Consider the following 23,091-nt stretch of genomic DNA (forward strand, 5'->3'; position numbering starts at 1 on the left):
CTTTCAGATCCTTGCCGAACCGAGGGCTGTAGTGCTCCATACAACATTGGCTGCAGAGTGGTGAACAACACAGCGCAATGTATATGTCCCACTTGTCCCAATCGCCGAAGACCTATTTGTGCATCTGATGACGTCCAGGATCTTACTGAATGCCACATGAGACGACAAGCCTGTTTGGGAGATATCTCTGTGACTGTCGCTAAGCAAAGTCCTTGTGGTAAGTTTTCTCGAATCATTGACAAAAGTAATCAACGACATTTGGACCAAAACAATAGATTTAACCCTTACGGTTAGCCTCAATTGGTACCAAATGCCTCCAATTTTGTGATTTTTTAGACAAAGAGTGTAGCTCCGATGTGGATATTGCGTTCATCATTGATTCATCTGGAAGTATTGGTCGCAGAAACTGGGAACGAGTTAAGCGATTTGTCAAAGCATTGGTTAGCAAACTTGACGTCAGTAATTCCGCAACAAGAGTAGCAGCTATAGCTTACAGCACCGATGCTGAGGTGGTGATGCGGTTTAACGATTATCAGGATACGGACGAGGTTAATCGAGGATTTGATGCAATGACGTATCAGCGTGGTTATACCTATACAGACAAAGCTCTTCAACTCGCAGACAGCGATCTCTTTCAGACGTCTAACGGCATGAGGTTAAGCGTGCCAAAGGTAAGGAGCCGTCGAAATACAACTTACTAGCTTTTCAATGATACATTCAGTTCCCACGTCTTTTTTTCGACGACCTTTGGATTTGACTATAATCACTATGTCGAGTGCGAAAACGACTTTGGAATTTTGAGCCTATTTTGTCCCCAGAATTTTCACTCCTTCCTGTTACCGACCAGAACAGGGAGGAACTTAAAGGCCATGATTACTGTCATAAATGATTATCTGAGACACATGGACTTGGTTTGAAATCTGGCACGCATACTCAAACGAACTCTATAATGTAAAAACAGAGAACACAGAAGTATCTCTATTGTCAGAGAGTAAAAGGCAAGTGGTGATAGATAATGTGAAGTGCTGCTAGGAAAAGGGTTTTCAAGTATTACTTATTCTTTGTTTTCTTATTTTGTTTGCTTGTTTGCTTCTTTTTGCCTTTTGGTTCCTTTTACGCTTTTTCTTTGGCATGGGAAAACGCCTGCATAAATTAGATTGTGTCTTTCATCGTTTGTGCTAGTTAAGATATGTCACCTTAATAAAAATATAAATTAATCTAGTTACTTAAAACTCTTGATATTAAAATGGAATATGTACGGAATAGACTACAGTTTGTAGCAAATAGAGGGCAATATTATCTGTCATAGAATTTGCCTGTTACGTTCTTATAATTATTAGCGACTTAAAGCACATTTTTACTTTATATCTTTGGCAGCTCGCAGTTGTGATAACAGACGGAAATCAAACAAAAACGGGCAGATATACCAGACTTTCAATCGCTGTACAGGGGATAAAAAACAAAGGAGTTACAGTCTATGCTGTTGGAGTTGGAAGAGCAGCGGACATGGCAGAGCTACTTGAGATTGCATCTGCACCCGAATACGTGTTTAGATCCCAATCTTTTAAACGTCTTCAGAACTTAACTTCAGGGCTAAGAGGGGAGTTTTGCGTAGGTAATGATCTACAGATGTTTGATGCTAATACTGTTTTTGGTAACGTAATGATAACTTGTAACTGTTTACTATAATGTGATGTTATCTACATTTCTCTGTTTGCCACAGCGTCCTTACCAACACTCTCAGCTACAATACCAACAACTTTCCCTCCAGGTAATTCAGCTATTTTGTTGTCTATATGTATGCTGAAAATGCGTACGAGCTCGGAGATTTAAGGGCCCCATTTGGGGCAGATCACAGCCCTTTTTCCACGAAACCTCTATAATGTAGTGTTTAAAAAACGAGCAGGAGTGTATTATCAGGTTTAAAAACTCGAGGCGCAGTCGAAACTTTTTAAACTTGATAAAACACGTCTGTGAGTTTTTTGAACGCCTTCAACATCTCTGATATATTAGATCAATTCATTCTTGCACAAATATTTAGATTTGAGGTTATTTGGGTCTAAGAAATTGGACATAAAGTTTAGCCTTTTCTTTATCACATATAAAAACACTCAATTTCTTTTGTTGTTTTTTTTTTATGAATTTTTAAATATATGTTATACGTGCTTATTGCCGTTCAGGGTATTGAACGTCATCGTTATTTTCCACAGAGCCAGCTTAATATCATGTTAATTATTCACTTTCTGGACTTTTAATGTTATTGGAAATTGAGTTACTCTATATTTTTGCTTGTTTTGTTTTTTCTTAATGTTATTTTCTTACATCACCTCGACTTTTTTTTTTTCAATAGAAGATATATGTCCCATCCCAATGGATACCACCTTCATTATCGATTCATCTGATTGTGACGACAGAAGCAATTGGAATCGCTTGCTGTATTTCGTCCAAACGTTAGTAACGTATTTCAATGTATCACCATCTGGGGGTCGTATTGCCCTGATCCAGTTCAGCAGTGATGCCAGTGTGGTTCTCAACTTCAACACATTAACAGGAAGCCGTCTTTATGGCGGGGAGGTTAACAAACGGGTTGGTTTGTTGCAATGCCAAAGTGGTTTCAGAAGAATTGATAAAGCGCTGGATCTGGCTGACGTAGACGTTCTAACTTCCGATGGTGGAGGGAGAAATATTTCAAGAGTAAGTTGACTTGATATGTATAGTTCAATAAAACAAGGACAGCTAATGGACATAAAAATTTAATTGTTAGCGTGAATATCAAGCATAGTTTCAGCGGTCTATATCTCCCACGCATTTGAGATCATGTAAGAAAAATTCTAAAGTCCCTGAAACTGTTTATGATTTAATCGTATGGCTACCTGTTTCTCTCAATCACATCTTTTTCTTCCAGCCTGTTCTAGTCATTACCACTGGCAAGCAGACAACAGACCAAGGACTGTACACCCCTCTTGATATAGCATCATCGCGCCTCCAGAAAAAAGGAGCGGCGGTTTTTGCCTTAGGTATTGGAAAGGACGTCGATACTTCTGAACTTACGGAAATCGCCTCCTCACCTGTCAATGTTTTTACAGTGGACTCCTTCAGAGATTTGTACAGGAAAACTGATGAAGCAAAAAGAGGCATTTGTATACTAGGTATATTTATAATTCCACATTCTATCCTAGTATTATCTGTAGAGAAACAGTTGAGCATTACCGCCAGTAATGGTATACATCATATTAGCGGAGCTCCCGCGCGCGCAGCGGAGCACCAGGGGTAAGAAAATTTGGTAAACTATCCATCCGAGAAAATCTGGTTAGGACGTAGTGTACGCCCGCCCGTCCGTACACACACTTCATATAAGCCGATGTCAAATGTCACAATAGATCTTGCACAACTTGACTAGCCTCTTAGTTATGTAACCCATCCGTATGAGTACGTTTAGATTGACAGCTGTCAAAATCAGACATCTGCTGACAATTATCACATGACCGTCTCGCGGGCTCAGATAAAAGACCAGTCGTTTTGCCCCTATATATAAGCTGATATAATATGTCACACTTACCAGTTCAACATAAAAACGAAACTACGCCGGGCAAGGCTGTCAGTTGGCTGACAGCCGGCCGACAGTCGTTTAAAGTTACATTGGCAAGCCGATTTAAGGTCAATTGACAGCTGTCAAAATGGGACATGTGCAGACCACTATCACAAAACTAATAACGTGGGCTCAGGTTCGCTCAGGTACACGATCTGGCATTTTCCACTACATGCCGGACGGAAATGTCCTACTCACACTCGTAGTCTGTTAATTCGAATATTCGCTATTCTAATGAAGGTTAATTGACAGCTGTCAAACTAGAATATACGCTGACCATCATCACCTGAGTGGATCGCGGGCTCAATTTTTTATCTATTGAGGCCACGTAGTGTTTAAAGTTTTGCGCTGATATTTTATTTGATCACGGGCTCAATTCGAAGCCCCATAGCTTTATAGAAAATCTATCCATCCTAGAAAATTCGGCAATCGCGTGACCGTACACCGACCACCCGACCTTCCGTCCGTCCGCACTACAGGCATACCAATGTTTAATACACTTTCTAGCTAGTTTGGGAGCCTGCAACCTGATATTGTACATCCATGTTTTGATTAATTGACAGCTGTCAGAACAGTGTTTCTGCTGACCAGTATCGCCTGACCGTATCGCGGGCTCAGGTATCGACCCTCTGAGTTCCAGTAATATTTTGAAGGTATCCGCTGACAAGTTGCTACTTTTCAAATGATCGCAGGCTCAAGTTCAATTTTTTTAAAATGCATATGAAATAATTCGTGTTTCATGAGCCGCACTTTTAAAATGTTGATTTCGAACTGATCTCGGACACGAAAATTCAACCGGCTTTTACATTTACTTGCAGGGAAGGCAATAGCCTCCCACGCAGGCGTTTTTAGGGAAGCTCGTTTTTCATCCCTCCCCACATGAAAAACGAGCTAAAAACGCCTGCGTGGGAGGCTAGGAAGGCAATCGCTTTTGACTTTTCTCACTGTCACGCGTTGATCACGCTCTACGTCCAATTTTTATGTTCTGATTGGTCAAAATTTGACAGGTGAGTTTATGTGGAAACTTGCTTACTGATAGCTGGAGCTGAGAGAGTTTTGTGTCATCTTGTGATGTTTTAAACTGTCTTTTTCTACTTGGTGTACGAAATGAAATACAGCTGCTATCAAGATTGTTCTGTAATTCGTGGCTGGTTTGTTTATTGCGCTTTTTGTTGACAAATACACCGCTCGTCAAAGTCATTGAAAATCCGATTTCGGATGGCATCGTTTTCAAAAATGAGCTTACTCACTTGCCCTTTGCTTGAGGCGTAAGAGGGTTGAAAAGTCTCAAGCGGTTCTGGAACACTTGATGACCTTCAGAAGCAGCATCTCGACTGGTAAGCCTGAGCCATTATTGTTTTTGATGTGTTTTTTTTTTTTCGGTTTCCTGAAGTCGAGCGTATGGTTTATGCGGCTTAAGTTAAAACACGAGCAATGATCTAACCTGCAATAGTATCAGGTTTAAAAAGCCTTTAGACACTTTTTGACCCGCAAATTCAAAGAAAAGGTTCCAAAGATTATTTAGTTATGATTTTGGCTGTAAACAGAAAGCTCTGAGCGATTTTCTTGCCTTGAGTTCATCTTGAAAAAGAGCGAACACCGGGAAGCCGGCTTAAAACATAAATAAGCTTATGCTTGCCTGACTCATGATTTTCTGAGACACTTTACTTTCAATACTTCTCTTCGTGAATGAAAATTATTGTCTCTGTACATGTTTCACCGAATTAAACTTATTTTATTGATTGTTAGTAGTCCCTCTCGCAATTTTCATCGCTGCACCGGTTGTTTCCAGTCGAACATAAACATCGCATGCAGGAATAGTCAAAACGCCGCGCGTAAATATCACTCGCTTTTAAAGATTACACATAACAAAATCATACACAGTTTAATGAATAAAGGGAAATAAAACCTAAACATAACAATTTCTCTATCACGTTGAAGCGTAAATGGTAACTCTATTAATCGCACTGCAAATTTGGTGCCTGTCAAAAGTGAGAACCCGTCCGGCTGGCCGAAAACATAATTTTGGGAATTTTTTTTATCGTTTTCATTAAAAGCCCATAATTATTACCCTGCATATCACATAGGACCAGATTTTTCTTACAGAAAACGTTTTATAATTCAATGCTACAATTTGTTGTGCAAAGGAAGCGCGTGCTTTGATCGTCGTGGATATTGAATGAGTGCAAAATCTCTTGCAAAATTGTGAAAAACTGCAGAATTATAGGTTTAAATAGGGCAAAAAAGAACAAATTCTGTCCGAGGTCTGTGTACTGTTTACCTGAGACGTGATGAGAAAAAGTATGTTTAAAAGGCTGGTTTACACGCCACCAGATTCGTCGCCAAGATTTACTAGTAAACTAAACTTGTCGAACACAAAAAATCCGGCCTGATATTTATTTTGACCTCTCTTTTAGACAGAGGAATGCAACGTGTAAATTGGCTGCCACCAAGGACTATCGTGGCGCATGTGTTTCTTAAAATTATATTTCGGGGTTGTCCAATTATCCGTAGTCTCTCTAACGGAGCAATGTTGGAGAGACTGGTGAATGCCACATTATGATGCTACAGCGGTTGCAAATACAATACACGAATAGGTCTATTTGTTTTCCAGGCCTAATCTACTGTGATCGAACATGATTACTATTTTTCGGTGTACAAATAACTTGATGTAAAATTTGTTTCACTCTTGGACAGTCAAATTCTGATTTTTCTCTAAAATCACTCAGCCTTTGCCTCAAAAGTCAAATGAATGTGCCTGATCTGTGGATTACAAGTTTATTGTTTGATTTAAATTATGAATTTATTAACGGGAGCTTCGCTTTTAGCCCTGGCTAAATCTATATATTATTTCTTCGTGACATTTTTTTTTTCTTCTACGATTTGATAGTTCCTGCAATACCGACACCAACATCAGCACCACCCGCACCAGGTAAGTACCGGTCCTTATAACAACATGTTTTGCAATTAATTAAAGTGTCAAAAGTAGGTTGAGTTTGATCGTCCGGGTGAACGTAGTCCTGAATAAGACTGTTGTTGTTGACCGTGACTGTCCTTGACATTCGTAAGCAGTCGCCGTAAAGTGGTTATCGGTTTGTGTGCAACACATATATAGTAAGGTTGTAATATACGCGCAATAGTTTCAGAGGCGCCGAAATGTACCAATTACTGATTACGAGTCTTCATAGCCATTAACATCACGGCTTACCTGACAGACGACCAATAACATCGCGACGTAATTGACCAATCAGATGAATAACCAGAGTATAATACCATCAACTGACGTGATACAACTCACTTTGACTCTGAAGATGACTACCGCACAGGTTGTCGAAACGTCAGTCACTGTCAACAACAACAGTCAGGACTACGTTCACCCGGACGATCAAACTCAACCTATTTTTGAAATGACTCCTGAGTTCAAACCTTTCACAGTAATTAAAGTGTCTTGAAGATTCCGTTTTTCACCTCATTTTGTGAACAGCCGAAGTAAGTTTTAACTCCGAAACTCTTTTTTTTTTTTTTTTTTTTCAACAGAATCTTGCCCAATACCAATGGATACTACTTTTATTATCGACTCAAGCGTTTGCGATGACAGCAGCAACTGGAACCGTCTGCTATACTTTGTCCAAACCTTAGTAAACTATTTCAATGTTTCATCCTCTGGAGGTCGTATTGCGCTCATTACTTTCAGCACTGACGCAAAAGCGGTTCTCAAGTTCAACACTCTTTCTGGAAGCTTTCTTGATAGCGCAGAGATCAACAGAGTAGTTGGTTCATTGCAATGTCAGCAAGGCTACAGACGTATAGATAAAGCACTGGATCTGGCATATAAGGAGGTTTTGAGTCCAGCTGGAGGAGTGAGAGATGTGTCCAAGGTATCTTACATGATTTTACATGTAATGTTTTTTGCGAATTCTGGTGAATTGTGAGTAGTAGTAGTAGTAGTAGTAGTAGTAGTAGTAGTAGTAGTAGTAGTAGTAGTAGTAGTAGTAGTAGTAGTAGTAGCAGTAGCAGTAGCAGTAGCAGTAGCAGTAGCAGTAGCAGTAGCAGTAGCAGTAGCAGTAGCAGTAGCAGTAGCAGTAGCAGTAGCAGTAGCAGTAGCAGTAGCAGTAGCAGTAGCAGTAGCAGTAGCAGTAGCAGTAGCAGTAGCAGTAGCAGTAGCAGTAGCAGTAGCAGTAGCAGTAGCAGTAGCAGTAGCAGTAGCAGTAGCAGTAGCAGTAGCAGTAGCAGTAGCAGTAGCAGTAGCAGTAGCAGTAGCAGTAGCAGTAGCAGTAGCAGTAGCAGTAGCAGTAGCAGTAGCAGTAGCAGTAGCAGTAGCAGTAGCAGTAGCAGTAGCAGTAGCAGTAGCAGTAGCAGTAGCAGTAGCAGTAGCAGTAGCAGTAGCAGTAGCAGTAGCAGTAGCAGTAGCAGTAGCAGTAGCAGTAGCAGTAGCAGTAGCAGTAGCAGTAGCAGTAGCAGTAGCAGTAGCAGTAGCAGTAGCAGTAGCAGTAGCAGTAGCAGTAGCAGTAGCAGTAGTAGTAGTAGTAGTAGTAGTAGTAGTAGTAGTAGTAGTAGTAGTAGTAGTAGTAGTAGTGTTTTTATTTTTGTTATTTTTATTTATTTATATATTTATATTTTCTGCGGATAAGATTAGAGCTACATTTTTGTAGAAACTGTACAAACTCTACTTCGATATATTTCTCGGGACACTCCCTTAAATTTTGCCTCTAATATCATAGGTGACGAATTACTCCTTAATTTTGGCGCGAAATTTCAGCGTTAATTTGTAATTTCACATGTGAAATTACAAAATTGCCATGGCAACCTTCCGTACGTCTCAGTGTCAAGATGGCGACGAAGCTTTAAAATGTCATGAATGAAGATGTCAGGGCACAAAAAGACGCTTTAGAAAACCTGAATACACGAAAGAGCACATCAAGAAGGATTCTAATAGGTATTTTGTCGAAAAACTCTGAACTTAAGCGAAATTTAAGCTCTAAAAGTTGGAGAGAGTGCAAGAGTTCTCGATCGATACGATCCAGGATAAACATGTCAAAAATCCAAGATTGCTAACGTAATTCGTCACCCATGATATTAGTAGGTAATCAAATGGTATACTCGTGAAATTAGGGAATAATTTCACTTGCGTGCGTTTTGTCCAAATCCTTATAATTTCCCGAGCCTTTAGGCTTTACACACTATTTACTTCCTTAATATTTGCCTATTTATTTTACATATAGTGGAATTCGTCGTGTCTCGATGATCAGGTTTCTTTAGTGATCAGTTTTCTTTTTGCTTATTTTAAAGCCTATTTTGGTTATCACCACTGGAAAGCAGGCAAAAAATCAAGGAGTGTACATGCCTCTTGACATAGCATCCTCGCGACTTCAGAGAAAAGGTGCCGTCGTGTTCGTCTTAGGTATAGGTAATGACATTGAGGAATCAGAACTTAACGACATTGCTTCATCACCTAAGGACGTATTTAGGGTGGACTCTCATAAAGAATTGTACAGCATAGCTGATGCTGCAAAGGGAGGCATATGTATAGGTATGTAAAGCTAAAGTGGTATATTTATTAGTAGTGTAGTAGGGACCGATTGAATAAAGCGGCCAGTAAAACAAATGTATTTAAAGCTCACAATGAGCTTGTCCTCTTCAAAGTGCACAATTTGCAGGCAATCTGTTGTCAGCGATGGAAACCTTTCAAACCAACAAGACCTTTTTAGGCATAACACGTTGAGTTATCTCTCCAGATATCCCCATGCGTTTGTTATTATATTGTTTTATTTTCATGAGATAGAGCAAAAGACTGTGGTGTCATCGGTGTTAATGTTAAGGCGGAAGCATTTTTAGACGAAGTGTTTTCTTTACCTTTTTAGTGCCAACAGCAACTGCAAAAGTGACGACACCGTCTCCGACAACACCAGGTATCTCAATGTACCCTTTATTTTATCATTATTATTTTTTTGTTATTATTCTTGTTCTTTGTACTTTTATTACAATTTGTTGTTGGTGACTGTTGTAGATCCTTGCCTGACTGAAGGCTGCAATGCTCCATACAATCTGGGCTGTAGAGTGGTAAACAACACTGCAGAATGTATATGTCCTGCTTGCCCCAATACTCGTAGGCCTGTTTGCGCATCTGATGATGTGCAAGATTTGAGCGAGTGTCACTTGAGACAGCAAGCTTGTTTGGGAAATATTTCTATAACAGTTGATAAACAAGGACCATGTGGTAAGTTTGCCCTTTTTTATTATTTGAAAGGAATGATAAATAACAAAATGGTCCTGATAATAAAGATGATTTGAACTGCGGAAATACACATTTAAATGAAGATATGATAGTCGCAGGAGTACTTGCAATTTAAGCAATTGCGACAAAAAAGTCAGGGACTTCAACGGGATTCCAACCCATGGCGCTTCGTTAGCGGGGATAGTTGGTGGATAATTTTCACTCTCTGGCTTACCGATATAATACATTTTCACTAAAATTTTAATTGAAAACTTACAGATAAAGAATGTAGCTCCGTTGTGGACATTGCTTTCATTATTGATTCATCTGGAAGTATTGGGCGCAGAAACTGGGTGCGAGTAAAAAGATTCGTCAAAGCTTTGGTTAGCAAACTTTACGTAAGTAATGTCGCAGCAAGAGTAGCAGCCATAGCGTACAGCACCGATCCTGAGGTGGTGATGCGGTTTAACGAAAATCAGGGTACAGACGAGGTTAATCGAGAATTTGATGGAATGAGACATCAGCGTGGATATACTTACACAGACAAAGCTTTGGAGCTTGCAGATAGAGAGCTCTTCCAAGTTTCTAATGGCATGCGATTAAGGGTACCGAAGGTAAGGAGTAGCAATAATCGTATTTTCCACACTACGGCACGTCATCGTACAACAATAAATCTCAAGGTCTGAAGAAACCATCCAGTGGCAAGTGGTTAAACGTATCAAAGGTGTACGACTTGATGGGACCTCTTACAGACATTTTTTTTAAAATTCTTTTCATCTTGTTTATTTTGTACATTTATTGCAAGTACTGATTTTTATTTTTATCCAAATATTCGACAGGAAAATGAAAAGTATCCAAGGGTAGCCTAACCCATGAATTCTTTTCGACCTTTTAACCCCTGCCCACTTATTATTCTTTCTTTATCAATCACATAAAATAAAACGTACATTAGGATGCCTCAGCTAACTTTTAGTTGCTATCATCTTCTTTGCGTTTGATTTCAACGCTTTAGCAGATATTTCTTCTGCTTGAAGACTACCGTCTTAATTAACTGAGAAAATAGATCGATGATTGGTTCTTAGCTATTAAACTCTCAGCGGTACTAGCCATTTTCCTTTCTTAGATATAATTTCAAACACTTCCTTTTTTATGATGTGTACTTTGGTAGTTGGCTGTTGTGATCACAGATGGAAACCAGACCAAAACCAGACAGTACACACCACTTACAGTTGCGTCGCGTGGGATTAAAAGGAAAGGAGTTACTGTGTATGCTGTTGGAGTTGGCAGAGCTGTAGGCATGGCAGAGCTTCTTGAGATTGCATCGGCACCTGAATATGTTTTTACTTCCCCATCATTTAAAGGTCTTCAGAGCCTCACTTCAGGAATAAGAAGGCAGTTGTGCGTAGGTAATGGTTTAAAGCTTGAAGGCATTGATATGTCGTAAAATATGCATAAAGTATTCCATGCTCAATTGTTGCTGGGGTGTGACTTGTTTCCTAAGATTCCGAGCTACAGGTTGGAATCTAATTCACGACCCTCCGAGTTCTAGTGCGGATGCTCTAACCACTAAGCTATTGGATATTCTATGACGAGAAGGATCGAAATTTAACTGTTGGCCCAGACAGATTCAGATTCATTTTCAGTGTTTATCTTAACGGAATATTTTTTGTGCATCACTGACTTTATCTTTGTGTTTTGCCACAGAACCTACACCAACGCCATCCAACACAGCCACGGCGCCAACAACTCCAGGTAAGTAAACTGTTTTCATCTAGTTCTCTTGGGGTTGTCATTTTCTTTATAATAAAATATTATTCAGAAGTAAACAATTAACGATAATTAACCAGCATAATGTCTGAAAATAAAAGTTAACTGGAGAATACAGCCCCCTCTTGCCACTCAACAAAAGGGTAAGAAACTTTAGAAAGGTCACTTCTTGAAAAGTGACCCATATCTTCATACTGATGGCATTTTTTTAATATTTAAATACAGATTACGTACGATTGGTCTTGATTTAACATTCCCGTTACGTTTGTTGGTATAATAGATGGTTGAAGCAGCACGTTTACGAAAAACCCTGTTTTTTGCTGTTTATCAGTTTCCACATAACACAATAGCAATCGGATTTTCATGATCTTTCCCGTTTGGTGTTTGATGTTTAAAAAAGTTAAAGGTTACAGGTTAATTATTCATCTAATATACAGGCACTTCACTCTTTGCTAGAAGCAAATAATTCAAATAGAAAAAAAAAAAAAAACAGGATTAAAAACCCTAACTTGCATGGGGCAACCAGTAGGCTGTTTACAAGCGTGGCCGAGGATTTCAACTCGGGAAGACTGATAACAAATCTAGCAAATGGCTAAAGCGATAATCGAACCCGGCACCGCCAGATTGCAAGTTCGACAGGCTGACCACCCGGCCACGCTGCCATCTTGCCAGCCACTGAATGCTCAAGCTGTTATGTCTGGAATATGCTTAGACGCTTTGCGAAATATTCCTGTTAAGGCTGATGTCTCACATTTAAACAATATAGTAATGTGTTTCATTTGAGGATGGATTTATTTGCAGCATACCTGTATGACAGTTGCTTGCTATGTTGATGTCCAAATGAAAACAAATTATTGCAATAATAATAATTGCTTTCCCTTTCCACTAGTAAACTTTGATAAGCGTCCCCGGCAGATGTGTGCTTGAGCTAATATTGACCAACATGATTTACTTTTCCGAGTTGCAACTGAATTATAGGTTTCTGATACAGATAGCCGGGTTGCTTTGTGAGCTGTAAGGAAGTCCGGATGTTCCGCCGTTCAACGCGCGCTACCCTAACGAATAACCGAGAGCTCTGAAATGGTCACATTTTAAGTGGTTTCTATTAATTAATTATTTTATTTATTTTATTAACCTATTTTTTTATCATTTTCTTTTAGTGTCTCCAACACCATCACCATCGCCAACACAAGGTGCGACAACTCCAGGTTTGTTAACACTGTTTCACTCTTCTCTGGTAATTAGATAATCCGGCGCGCTTTGAATACGGTATATGAGCGAATAACTATGTGAAGGAAGCCGACACAAGAGTTAGATCTTCTACGTGAGATTGCAACGGCACGTGAATATGTCTTCACATCCCCTTCATTTAAAGGCCTTTAAAACGTTACTTCCGGACTGAGAGATCGTTTGTGCTTCGGTAAGAAATTTTTGGGAAAAGGAGAATTCTTACACCAGAAAGCTCAGAAACAATTCCGAGCTACAGGTGAGAATCTAACTCACGACCCTCCGAGTTCTAGTGCGGATTCTCTAACCACTAAGCTATTGGAGATTCTATGACGAGAAGAGACGAAATTTAACTGTTAGCCCAGAAAAATTCAGATTCATTTTCAATGTTTATTTTAACGGAATATTTTTTGTACATTTTTTGACACAAGAGTTAGATCTGCCTTTGAAAGTAGCTGTTATTCTTAGATGAAAAAGAACAGTTTCAAGGGTGGGTGGTGCACATTCCTGGCTCTCAGATAGTAGGGATGACGCGTAAGGCACTCGAAATATAATCGCCCTTCCTCTTCCCGGTTCCCTCCCTTTTATTTTTGTGTACGCGCTTTCTTAATTTGGCGGAACCGACTATCTCGCAGCCTGGCACAGGCCAGGGCAAACTTAAAGAAAACTCATTTTCTGAAAGTGTTGCGACAGAGGCTTGATTAAATTCCCCCACGACATTCCCGCGAAGTAGTGAAAGTAAAAACAATATTAAAATTTTTAAAAATGATAAATCTTATCCTGGCAGCGACTTTTAACTTTATCAAAGGGGAGAAAAAAACGACGATTTGCTTTATTTGCATAACTGTTTCTACCAGTTTTTTGGAAAATTGCGTGCGTGACGTATAAGACGTATTTCGTGTATCCAGACGGAAGCTAATATGGACCTACATGACTTACTTTTCAACTCTTACTTATTTGTTACAGAAGGCGGAATATGTCCAATCCCAATGGATACAACATTTATTATCGACTCATCTGTATGCGACGATAGTAGTAGCTGGAATCGTCTGCTCTACTATATCCAAACTTTAGTAACTTATTTCAATGTGTCACCATCTGGAGGTCGTGTTGCTCTGATCCAGTTCAGCAATGATGCAAAAGTAGTTTTGAAGTTCAACACTTTGACCGGGAGCCTATTGAATAGCGCAGAAGTCAATAAACGAGTTGGTTCCTTAAAATGTCAGAGTGGCTTTAGACGAATAGATAGAGCACTGGACCTGGCCGCTAAGGAAGTTTTGACTCCTGCAGGTGGAATGAGAAATGCCTTAAAGGTAAAATGGGTCGAGGTATTGCCACGTTAACTTACTGCAATTTCACCTTATTTACTTGTTGCATGATGGCTAATTATTTCTTCTCCGTCATGCGTGATGGCCGAAAGAAGTCAGCGTACTTCGTGATACGCACCCCATCCGGTCCTTTGTCGCCCTAGCAAAACATAAATTGCGTCCCATAATGAAGAACTGGGTGACGATAACTGCGTTCGTTGCAAAGAGAAGATGTTTTGATTGTCACACCCCTGTCCGTAAAAATCTTGGCTCCGAAGGGCTTTTTTCTTGAGGAATTCCATCGGGTATTTTTCCTTCGCTTTTCAGCCTGTTCTCGTCATCACAACTGGAAGACAAACAACAGACCAAGGAGTCTACACCCCTCTTGATATAGCATCTTCGCGCCTGAAGAGTAAAGGAGCAGCAGTGTTTGTTTTGAGCATTGGGAAAGACGTTTACAGTTCAGAACTTAACCAAATTGCGTCCGCACCTGGCAACATTTTCAAAGTTGACACATTTAGGGACTTGTACGGACAAGCTAATGAAGCAAAGCGGAGCATATGCATCTTAGGTATGGCATGGAATAAATTAATTACGTTGGCTTGAACAATATTTTGTAGGCACACCTTCCACTGGACGAAAAAACGGATTTGCCTAAGTTTGCTAGTTGAGCAAATCTATTTCAAATTTAGGGTACTAATGTTGCTACTTATTTGTTCTTGGTGCAAATTTTGTTCAAAAATGAAAGTTTACTTTTCTGCGAGGGTGGCGTAAATGTGGAGTAAATATCAAGTTTACACATATTTTGTTTCACTTTTGCTTCTAATAGTAAATTTGGTGTTTAGATTCAAATTTGCCGCCATTTTGTTCTCTGTGTAAAAATCGAACGTCAAAAATGAATGTTTGCTCGATATTGATACGGAGAAGACGTCGATACATTGGAACTTAACAAAATTGCCTCTAGGCCTAACAACGTTTTTCTGTGTAAAAATCGAACGTCAAAAATGAATGTTTGCTCGATATTGATACGGAGAAGACGTCGATACATTGGAAATCAACAAAATTGCCTCTGGGCCTAACAACGTTTTTACGGTTGACTCCTTCGTGGACTTGGACAACAAAGCAAATGAAGTAAAGAGAGGGATATGTGTACTAGGTAGCGTATGCAATGTCTTTTTGCCCATACTTTAACCTCAACTTCATTTATTGCTTCATTTATATGTTAAGGGCAATTTGTCCTTTTTCTTCGATGTTTGAAGGCCAGAGTTTTCTTTCAGAATGCTCAGTTAAATGCTCTTTGCAATGCGCTTCTGTGTTTCACTATGAAGCCTTATAACTTGGAAAAGGAGAGTAAAATGCACCTTTTGTCACGAGTTGGTCGACTTGAAAAAGGAGTGGACCACTAAAATAGCCACATTTTTTTTTTCTTTTTTAATGCAATTTGTTAGCAGCGGAATCTTAGGCCGGAAAAACATAAGCTCGGATATCAACCGAACAGACATGGAGGACCGAGAGAGTAGCGGAAAGAAAACAAACTTGTAATGTGTTAAAAAAAATCTGCAAGCGGAAAGTGTAATTAACTTCCCCTTTACTTACCATTTTCACCTCCCGTGTCATGTTTGTTAAAATACCCATGAAACTCTTGTTTAATAAACCATAACCTCTCAAACTTATTCTGGGAAATATTATTTTTTGCGTCAATTATATATATCTGATGGTCTCATTTTGTTACAGTACCAACGCCAACATCGACCGAAAGGACAACAACGCCACCGGAAACAACTGCAGGTAAAATCGTTGTTCAAACGACTCTGAATAGGATTAAGGCATGACGTTTACATGTATGTATGGGTTCTTCGATTCCAAAAGGTGTACGGTGTACGTTCACCGTATTTCATCGATTAATAGCCGGGGGCAATCATTTCTTTCATAGAATATTCGAGGGAAGGCGATTATTCGAGGGAGGCGATTATTTCAAATATTGCTCATTGGAAGGCGTGCCCTAAATACTTTGTTTTATCATCCCAATAAATCAAAAAATCATCAAATTAAATAAACTGAACATAGTGTTCCAAATTTCAAATTTGGTTCAGAGCTTGAATTGTCATGGATCAGATTCCACTCAAACTTGACCGGGGGGATAAAAGAAAGAGAAGATGGTAAGAGGGGTTGGGGGGGTGATTATTCGAGAGAGGCGATTGATCGAGGGACGGCTATTATTCGAGGAAATACGGTAATTCCATTTTATTTATTGATTTATTCATTTGTTTACCACTACTAGTTCGTTTTATTTTATTTTGTACGCATCGTCTAGTTTGTATTAAAACCAGGCATCAAATACACCACCTCAAACACACCGTTATAAGAAATGACACTCTCCATAAAAAGGGAACCCTATTGGACGTTTCTTGTGTGATATTCTCTCATTAACATTCCTTATGTCGCAGTCTATTCCACAACACCGCCGACGAAAACGGACTTTTGCCCGGTTATATTCACCGTACCATGTCCTGGGTTCCACAGATGTGAACACGATCGTCAGTGTCCTGGAAGCCAAAGATGTTGCAAGCATTCGTGCGGGTTTTTGTTTTGCTCAGCAAGTAAGTCGAAATGCATGCGTCCTTGTTATATCAACATTTAGTTTCATTAGCGAGGGGGAATGGGGGGGGGGGGGGAAGTGGAGGTAAAAGGTGGCCCTCAAAATCTCTTTCTCCACCTGTCTCATAAATTACATACACAAAGGTAAAAAACCCTATCGACTGCGTAGCTTAGGGAAGAAACGCAGAAGTACTTTAGTCACAAGTGCAACTGCAGCGAGATTATTAGTCGTGCCCCAGTTGACTTGCAGCTCGTTACGCTAAGCCTGTTGGGCCTTACCGAATAGATAGTACGGGCCCTGATGATCTCCTGATAAGATGCCGGCAGCCTACCTCGTTAATAACCAACCGCTGGGGTCAAAAGCATCCTCGGGAACGCAGGGGCAGCTAGTCGGGAAGATACAACGGTTCGTGGTGAAAGTTCGATCTTACAGTAAACTTCGTCACTAACATTATATCGTCCCGACTAGCTGCCCCTCGGTCCACAAGGATGGGTGAAAAGGTGATCGCTTACAAAGGCAAAATACTGTATGTACTCGAATAAGCACCGCCCTCGAATAAGCTCGCATTTTCGGAGCAAAAACGTTACTAAGCGCAGCGCAGCCCCGAGGTAATAGTGAATTTACGCATCTGGACGGGAGAGGAAAGTAGACAGCAAACCTTGTGTGACAAGCGTGACAATAATTTTGTCTAAAACATTTTCCGCCAAACTTCACGTTCCTTAAACAGATGTTTTTGTGAAAGACCAGAAAACATTAATGTTAGTGAAAATCACGACAAAACACCCAATTAATAGCCCTGTCATGCTAGTCACACACAAGCCTTTTTTTCTGCCGTCATGTTGAGTAAACTCAAAGAGAGGAAAGTAGACAAGCAAACCTTGTGTGACAAGCGTGACAATAATACGTTCCTTAAACAGATCTTTTTGCAAAAGACCTAGAAAACATTAATGTTAGTGAAAATCACGACAAAACACGCAATTGTTAGCCCTGTCACGTTAGTCACACACAAGCATTTTTTTTTCTTCCGTCATGTTTAGTAAACTCACTAATCAAAATCAAAAGACGGTAATTCTGTTAGTTAATCTTAATCACAGAGTGAAATTTTATCTCAGTTAATAATTTTTTTTGTCGCCTCCAACGTTCAAATGAATGACTTAATAAGAGGATGAAAGCCTCTCTCTATAACCTCCTCTTAACTATATATACGTCCCACAGGAATTCACGTTTGTCGATATCATCGACTCAAAGGGACAATTCAGCATATATTTATACTTACAGCTTGTAAAAATAATAATTACAGGTTTCAAACCACTGTTAAATGTTGACTATGTACGATCTTACCTGCGCGCTGTTGTGGTTTGAAATTTGAGATGTTACTTAAACTGCGAATCGCACCAGGTATTCTATTCTCTATACCGTCGGCCATTTTATTGTTATTGCTGAGGATTAACAATGTTTATGATTATTTGCCCTCGCTATCATTCTCCTGGAATTTTTCTAATCATGATGCTCACGGCCCGTAAGTGTTTTATTTGCTTATACAATAGTGCTGTATTTAGCCATATTTTTCAGATGTTTATCAGTCTCGGTTGCATGGCAAGATTATGGACCGTATGATTCGTAATTGGTCATTAGCATTATCCCTTACGTTTTACCATACCATCTGAGAAGCCGTCGGAGATGTAACTTGTCGTCAGAATAACTGAGATTTTGTATATCCATATCCATGACTACATGCATGCAAAGGCAAATAAATGGAAATTGAGCATTTTCAGCATCTCACTCGCGGCGGCGTTTGCCGACATGGTTTAGACATTTGCAATTTTACAAGATTTTGGGGGTTAACCCTCCTTTCGACATTAGACGGGCATGAATTGACTCGTGTTTAGTTTCTTGAGTTCTTTTACTATCAGATTCACTTGCCTGTTTTCCTTGTACGTATCTTTGATATTTCAGTCACACAGTCACGCAATGATTACCTGTAGCAATGGCGCCTGACACGCAGACTACATTAAACCGGTTTTGTGTTTAAAAAGAAGAAAACCGTGGAATTAATTGGACTTTTTTTGTGTTCGGAAGTGACTTTGGACCGGCTAGTATATAGATACATTAATGACTCGAAAGGGCAAAAAACTATTGGTACGTGTCCGTGTATTATGGGATAAACAACACGAGAAGCACATATCAGAAAGTGCACATTGCAAGAAGCTTGGAAGATTTTCAAGTTTGGTGTTATTGAACTAGATCTACCTATTACAAAACTGAGCATCTGCTCAAAAATCTGCATTGCAAAAACATTTAGATAATTAAATGAAAAACACATGTTAGCCAACCTGTTACCAACTTGGAGGTCAAGCAATATTGTGACAGTAAAAGCCCCCTAAAGTATTTCATTCATAGTGTTATTTAAAAGAAAACACGTTGTTTTGCGAAACCAAATTCAATTACAGAGGTCCTGGCAAATAAATGTCCGCCGTACTCGACAAGCGTGCAGTGCCCCAGTTCCATTCAAGACGAATGTACTTGTGATTCTGACTGCGATCAAGCGAGTCACTATAAATGCTGCTTCGATGGCTGCCGACAACTCTGCCAAAAAGAAGTTGGTATGTAGAGAAAGTCGATGTTAATTGTGATGCATAAAGGTAAGGGCGCCGTGCTTTCTAAAAAGGTAGTAGGTGCAGTTGTTGGGCAGGGAGATTAGGATAGCAGCAAACGGGTCTACGAACTATGAAGATCAATTTAGCGATTATTCCAAGAGTGTGCGTATGAGATGGTAGTAGCCAACAAGGCACGTAGCGCCGAGTTGGCTATAGTCATCTCATATCCAACCAGCGCGAGCGAAACAATTGTTTTATTAAGAACAACCACAAAATATCGAGAATTCTTCCCGACTTTATTTGTAAAAACAACCCATTTTCAGCTTGTTTTTAATTTTGAGCATCATCATTAGTCAAAATGGACAAATTGTGGAAAGACCAAACTATTACCTTCGGAGTGAAATTGAGATTATTACGATCGATTGTAATTTCTGTTTTACTTTACGGATGTGAATCCTGGACATACAAAGAAGAGCGTTTCAATTTAAGTGTTACAGAAGATTACTGGGCATCTCTTGGAGGTACAGACGCACAAACGAGTCAGTGAAAGAACGCGTGGGAGACTTAGCCGGAGTACAGAAACCCCTGACTCAAATTGTGCAAGAACGGAAAATGAAATTCTTCGGCCATGTCACAGTTTAGACTGGCTAACACCATCATACATGGATGAGTTCCTGGAAACGGAGGGCCGGGTAGACCACGGAGATGTTGGATAACAGACATCCGTGAATAGACACAGAGTATACCGTACCATTGCAGGATATCAGGCTTGCTGAGAAGAGAGACTATGATCCAGCATCAGAGTGCGTCTACGGATCCTGAGAGATCGTTGGCGTAAAAGAAGAAGAAGAGGTTTCGAACAGCCCCAGCCTCAAGTCAAGGCTAATTTGCGCCATGCGAGTTAGCGGAAGAGGCTAAAAACTGAGCGCGAGGGCACTCTAGATGAATTCTCACGAATTGACGAGTGCCTTCAAAATCGGTCAATTTATAGAGGGAGAAAAGCAAGTTTTTTTAAACATATTACTTTTTTTGTTGTTGTTTTTGTTTTGTTTTTTGTTCTTTAAGGAATTCGGGCTTTTGGACCGACCCTTGTTTTTTTAGCCCTCTTTATGATATGCTATTAGATTTAGCAGGCATTTAGACGCAGCATTAATATGCTAATTTGTGAGCGACCATCTATGTAAGCGATCACCTTTAATTTCACAGCCTTTAAAAAAAACCTTGGCCTCTTTTTTCTTTCACCATCCCGTGAAATAGTTGTTCTTGTCGTCGTTACAAATAATTTTGGGGGGGATGTTGTTGATGTTGTTTTATATGTAAACAACATAATGATGTTTTTTTTATTGGTACAGCAGCGAAGCGCGAAAAGCCAGGTACGTGTCCGTACATCCCGCCGCCGCCTTCGTGTTCCTCTCGACCAAAGGAGTGCAACTATGACATGGAATGCAGTGCAAAACTCAAGTGCTGCTCTGACGGCTGTGGGAATAAGAAGTGTGTGCCTACTGATTACAAACCACAAATTGGTAAGAATTCCTTTAATGCAGCTGCTGTTTTGCCCTAAGGCCCTCCGAGGGCTATTGGTGTGAGACTCTTATAATAAAGTCTGGATAACATAACTACTTTTCAAACAATTTCAAAATTGTTTGTTAGCCTTTTAACGCTGTCTGTTATTTGGACATGTAAATTTTGGCATAGGCCAAGTATAAGCCAAGTCGACACTTCTTCCCCTCCATTTTTTGTTTGGTTGGCAAAACTATTCCGTGTAATTAAGCCATTTACATGTGGACTCCTATTCTAACTAAATATCAGGTCTGGTAAAAAGTAAGGTCAACTAATATAATTGTAAATCGTAATCGTTTATTGTTTGTGTTTCTGCAGGTGTGCTCACAGACCGGTGTCCTCCGTACTCTCCATACAGAAAATGTGCTAGTTCAGTACAAGACGAATGCACTTGTGATTCTGACTGCGACCAGGATAGTGATTATAAATGTTGCTTTGATGGCTGCCGGCGACTTTGCAGAAAGAAAGCTGGTATGTGAAGGAGGTGGGGAAGGGGACACGGACTGAGGTAGTCTTAGCAAAGCGTTAAACAACTGGTTATTTCAATTGTTTGGCCACCATATTTCGAATTTGTAAGACTAGGTTTGATTCCCGCCCGAAACAACACCTTTTGTTTCACACTGCTGCAAATGGACCCTGTCTTACATTCACTTGGTGTATTCGAACATCTTAAACCTTTTTTATTTTTTGTTTTTTTATTTATTTTTATTTTTTTGTATTTGCTGCGATTTTATTTTTTTCATTAAGTGGAAACACACGGAGGGCAAGGATGTGTAAAATAACTAGTCACTCTGTCCCTCTGTTCTCATGTTTGCGTGTTGAGCACCGTTTAGTTGCAAATGCTTCGCTAACCTCTTATTGTTTCATAACAATGGACTATCGTTAGGAAAACCTAAAAATTGTTGGGACAGGTTTTTGTTTGTTTGCTTCATTGTTTGATTGTTTTTTTTTTGTTTGTTTGTTTGTTTGTTTGTTTTTTAAGATTGTATAGTTTTAAACGAGTCTCGTAGATACTATCAAGAACCAACTTCGTAACCACCAAAACATAACAACTGATGTGTTAATCAAGTTCTAGGCTAGCCTCACCTTAAGTGAGCAGTTCATTCGAGAAACAGAACTATATAGGAAGTCTATCGCACGGCGTACACTTAACTTTTACATTGATTTCTTTATTTTTATCTTTTAGGTCAAATATGCACTGCCAAGGTGGACATCATTTATCTTATGGATTCGTCAGGAAGTATAGGCTTTGATGACTTCGAGAGACAGAAGGATTTTGTTATAGATTTGGCACGAATCTTCCAAATCGGTCCCGGCGCCAGTCGAGCTGCAGTGGTAACATATCACGACTGGCCCACTGTACGCGCCAATTTTGACGACTACGACACAACTGATTCATTTGTTAAAGCTGTGAATTCCATCAACCAGACACGAGGTCGAACACGTATTGATCGTGCCCTGAAACAGACATCGGAGATGTTTAAATTAGCAAGAAAGAACGTGGTCAAGGTTTTAATCGCTCTGACGGACGGTGTTCAGACCCCTGATCCCGATGCTATACCTCTTGACGCGGCGAGTCAGCTGCTTCGTGATCAGGGCGTGAAAGTTTATTCCTTGGGTGTTGGACACGCAATCAACAAAACTCAGTTAAGGTCTATCGTGGAAAGCGATTCTGATGTTTTTCTGGCTGATTCGTTTACTGATCTTCTTCGAAAATCTCAGGAAGTTGCTGAAAAAGCTTGCAGTGAGATTAGAAACAGTAAGTTATCAGCTTAGTCTCTGCTTCTTATACAGGATCCGTCTTTTAATTAAATAAATAATAGTCAACGTTTACTTAGCTATCCCTTGTTTTTAAATTCAATTAGGAAGAATATGAACCTTTTTTAGCTTAATTTCTGGCAGTGCAGTTCCTTAAAAACATTTTTTTGTCTTTGACTGTTAAGATATCTATCCCGCACGTTGCCAAAACCAGTCACTGGCAGCAACACTCCTACTTTTGAGAATTACACTCACAACGATGGCTATATTCCACTTTCTTTTTCCAGTTTGTCGATTGTGAGTTTCAAGTTAGATTTGCATTCAACTGAAGACGTTTTATATAGATAACACACTTAAAATTACTTAACAAACAGTTTAAACGGGACAACAGTGTCCCTTTTCTTGAATTTGTGGCGTTATCCAGAAATGTCTGGGTTTTGTTTATCTATTTATTTCTTTGTTGTTAATTTCTT

At 39.7% G+C, this 23,091-nt stretch overlaps 2 protein-coding genes across 2 annotated transcripts in view; both read left to right on the plus strand.

Annotated features, from left to right (window-relative positions):
* On the plus strand, positions 1-12,819 carry LOC140932315 (collagen alpha-4(VI) chain-like; the record flags this gene model as incomplete). Its single annotated transcript, XM_073381935.1, has 15 exons — positions 1-217; positions 337-671; positions 1,378-1,615; positions 1,724-1,771; positions 2,351-2,694; positions 2,906-3,149; positions 6,480-6,521; positions 7,127-7,467; positions 8,879-9,119; positions 9,451-9,498; positions 9,597-9,806; positions 10,083-10,417; positions 10,972-11,209; positions 11,508-11,555; positions 12,731-12,819. Coding segments are annotated over 15 exons (3,018 nt in total), but the record flags the coding sequence as incomplete, so codon positions are not given.
* The window catches only part of LOC140931146 (collagen alpha-6(VI) chain-like), a 19,320-nt gene continuing 7,740 nt past the window's right edge, over positions 11,512-23,091 (plus strand). Inside the window, exons 1-8 of the mRNA XM_073380895.1 lie at positions 11,512-11,555; positions 13,764-14,110; positions 14,432-14,675; positions 15,839-15,892; positions 16,552-16,704; positions 20,653-20,823; positions 21,179-21,331; positions 22,047-22,619. Of these exons, the coding sequence (XP_073236996.1) occupies positions 13,787-14,110; positions 14,432-14,675; positions 15,839-15,892; positions 16,552-16,704; positions 20,653-20,823; positions 21,179-21,331; positions 22,047-22,619 (1,672 nt within the window). The 5' untranslated portion in view covers positions 11,512-11,555; positions 13,764-13,786. The remainder of the gene's footprint in view (positions 11,556-13,763; positions 14,111-14,431; positions 14,676-15,838; positions 15,893-16,551; positions 16,705-20,652; positions 20,824-21,178; positions 21,332-22,046; positions 22,620-23,091) is intronic.

Source organism: Porites lutea, chromosome 3, assembly GCF_958299795.1.
Source record: "Porites lutea chromosome 3, jaPorLute2.1, whole genome shotgun sequence".
Classification (NCBI taxonomy): domain Eukaryota; kingdom Metazoa; phylum Cnidaria; class Anthozoa; order Scleractinia; family Poritidae; genus Porites; species Porites lutea.